At 41.2% G+C, this 3,277-nt stretch overlaps 1 protein-coding gene across 2 annotated transcripts in view; it reads left to right on the top strand.

Annotated features, from left to right (window-relative positions):
• KNTC1 (kinetochore associated 1) overlaps positions 1-3,277 on the top strand; it is a 111,812-nt gene that overhangs the window by 13,882 nt on the left and 94,653 nt on the right. For both annotated transcript variants that reach the window (XM_011948478.1, XM_011948479.1), the window contains 2 exons: positions 1,774-1,889; positions 3,067-3,145. In XM_011948478.1, coding sequence (XP_011803868.1) covers positions 1,774-1,889; positions 3,067-3,145 — 195 coding nt within the window. The remainder of the gene's footprint in view (positions 1-1,773; positions 1,890-3,066; positions 3,146-3,277) is intronic.

Here is a 3,277-nt window from a genome sequence, read left to right as displayed (position 1 = left end):
CTGAGACAGAGTCTCGCTCTGTGGCCCAGGCTGGAGTGCAATGGTGTTCTCTCAGCTCACTGCAACCTCCACCTCCCAGGTTCAAGAGATTCTTCTGCCTCAGCCTCCCAAGTAGTTGGGATTACAGGTGCCTGCCACCATGCCTGGTAATTTTTGTATTTTTAGTAGGGTCGGGTTTCACCATGTTGGCCAGGCTGGTCTCAGATTCCTGACTTCAAATGATCTACCCACCTTGGCCTCCCAAAGTGCTGGGATTACAGGCGTGAGCCACTGTACCCAGCCATTGAGTAGAAATTTTAAGAGACAGATAGTTGTTGAAACTTTTACATAAGAACCTAACTGAAAAGGAAACAGAATGCATGCATTTTGGAACATATCTTGATTGCAACATGGAGGCAATAAACTTGTGTTTTATGAAATCTTGACGTATTGATGCTGATTAGTCCACAAGATTCACAGTTTCTTCTATGAAATGGTGGGATGCGGTAATGATGATCCATTTGTGGAAAGACATTGTGGCAGAATAACTTGTGTTCATAAGCCAGTTACATCTTACTGTTTTTTTTGTCCCTTCCCTTTCTGCTTTGTTTTCTGTTACCTTGGCCTTCTTGCTTTTGCATGAATACAACAGGCACTTCCCACCCGATGATCTTTCCTCGAGCTGTGCCCACCGTCTGAATGCTCTTCCATCTTAGCCATTTGGCTAATTTCCTCACCTCTTTCATGTCTCCTGTGAGCTTTCTAATTAACACTACAAAACGCACCATTCTTCTGAGCTCTCTTACCTGGCTCTACTTTTTTTTTCCAGAACATCTGTCACCTTCTTACATGTCTTAGAGTTTGTTTATCATGCTAATTGTTTATCAGCTATTTCCTTTTTTTTTGAGACAGTGTGACGCTGTCGCCTAGGCTGGAGTGCAGTGGCGCAATTTCAGCTCACTGCAACCTCCACCTCCTGGGTTTAAGCAATTCTCCTGTCTCAGCCTCCCGAGTAGCCTGGATTACAGGCACATGCCACCATGCCCAGCTAATTTTATATTTTTAGTAGAGTCGGGGTTTCACCATGTTGGCCACTCCTGACCTCAAGTGATCTGCCTGTCTTGGCCTCCCAAAGTGCTGGGATTACAGGTGTGAGCCACTACGCCTGGTCATTTATCTGCTATTTCTGTCTTAGAATATGAACTCTGTGATGGTGGTAATCTTTTGTTACTGTTCTCAGATATATGCAAAAGGCCTAGAACAATGCTTAGCATAAAGTAAGTGCTCAATAAGTATTTGTTGACCAGCTGCTTGCAGTGGCTCACATCTGTAACCTGGGATGTAATTGGGAGGCAGTGATGGACAATCGCTTGAGCCCAGGAGTTTGAGACTGGTCTAGGTAACATGGCAAAACCCCATCTCTACAAAAAGTACAAAAAATTAGCTGGCCATAGTAGTGTGTACCTGTGGTCCCAGCTACCTGGGAGGCTGAGGCGGGAGAATTGCCTGACTGAGCCCAGGAAGTCTAGGGTGCAGTGAACTGAGGTGGTACCACTCCACTCCAGCCTGGGTAGCAGAGCGAGATGCTGTCTCAAAAACAAAACAAAATAAAAAATATTTGTTGACTGAATAAAAGTCAACAACATTCTTTTTTACTTTCATCACATCTGTTTTGCAGTATTTAGAAGTAACTTAAGTAATCGTTGGCTTTTTAATGAGAAAAATTTGTATTTTTTTGGTATGGGAAATAAGGATTTTCAAAGGAAGCTTATAACTTTGATTTGAAATTTTCAGATACTGAAGTGGATGTAGTTGGCCTTTGTCAAGAAGGAAAGTTTCTTTTGGTTGGCGAGAGAAGTGGCAACCTACATCTTATTCATGTAACATCAAAACAAACACTACTCACTAATGTAAGATCTTGTTATATTTTAATTTTCATTATTTAAATTCTAAATAATCTCTTAGATAACTAAAACTTCAGCAAACTATTACTTAACACGTGTTTTAAATTAAAACAATGTTTTTTTGAACAGTTAAGCTTTGAAGGTGTTACCATAGCTTGGATCCTGAGTTTTTGGCTCTCGTGTGAATAGAAATTAACACCAGGTCAAACAGAAATTTTCCCAGGGAAGGTTTAGTAGGCTTGTGGCTCAAGGAATCTCAAGGGAACACCGTATGGGAAAGGGATCCAAAGTGCTAGCTTCCCGAAGGGTTTAGCTCTTGTCGTTTTGAGGAAGCTGAGGTGAAAGGAGTGATTTGTAGGCATGTAGAGGCAGGGAACTTTCAGCACCTGTGAATTGATCACATCCTTTTTCAAATGTGTTGTATGTCTCATTAGCATGTTAAATCTCCATCCCTGGGTATGATTTTTAGTATCATAATTAGGTTAAAATGAGGAAATACTCGGTTAAAGGCCAGGGCTGAAGTCCATCTTGTGCTCAGCTGGCTGGATCTGGTCAGGTGCTAGAGTCCCGCTTTACTAACCTTGGAAGATGGTCAGGTTTTTATTAGGAATGCGAGAGTCCCACTTTAACAACTTTGGGAGAAGTAACTCCAGGAGACAAACGGTTAGGTTCTTGTGTGGTTGGGAATTCAGCTTGGTCAGCTAAGTCAGGAGCAGGCAGCTTGTTAAGGGAGGCAGGAAGGTAGAAGAGGGAATGCCCAGACATACGAAGCCTTTGGGGTCTTGGTTACAATGTCTCTTGCCTGCCAGGATTGAGTTTCTTCCCTATACTGAATGGTATTTTAAATTAAAAGAATGTTTTTTTGAAAAATTAAGCTTTGAAGGTGTTACCATAGCTTGGCTCCCAAATTCTTGGCTCTCACGTAATAGAAATTAACACCAGGTCAAACAAAAATTTTCTTAGGCCAGGTTTAGTAAGCTTGTGGCTCAAGGAATCACAAGGGAGCAGTCTCAAAGGTATTTAGTACGCTTGTGCAAAATAGTTTTCCATTTTAAAAGTAAGATGTTTGGAATATAGGCAGAATTATTGCTAATGATAATTGATAACTCTAGTTTAAAGAATAAAATCCTTGATTGTAGTTTTTTGTGTTTAATTTTATTGTTTGAAATTAATTTGCATTTAGGCATTTGTTCGGAAAGCTAATGATGAAAATCGGCGGACTTACCAGAATCTTGTCATTGAGAAGGACGGTTCAAATGAAGGTAAGTTTTCCTGAAGTTTTTTTGAAGGCCTTTTTTTTTTTTTTTTTTTTTTCTTCTTCTGAAATGGAGTCTCTCTCTGTCGCCCAGGCTGGAGTGCAGTGGCCGGATCTCAGCTCACTGCAAGCTCCGCCT

This window comes from Colobus angolensis, unplaced genomic scaffold (genome assembly GCF_000951035.1).
Source record: "Colobus angolensis palliatus isolate OR3802 unplaced genomic scaffold, Cang.pa_1.0 Scaffold28, whole genome shotgun sequence".
NCBI classification, from domain to species: Eukaryota; Metazoa; Chordata; class Mammalia; order Primates; family Cercopithecidae; genus Colobus; species Colobus angolensis.
The sequence above is the reverse complement of the archived record's forward strand: the minus strand, read 5'-3'. Positions and strand labels throughout refer to the sequence as shown.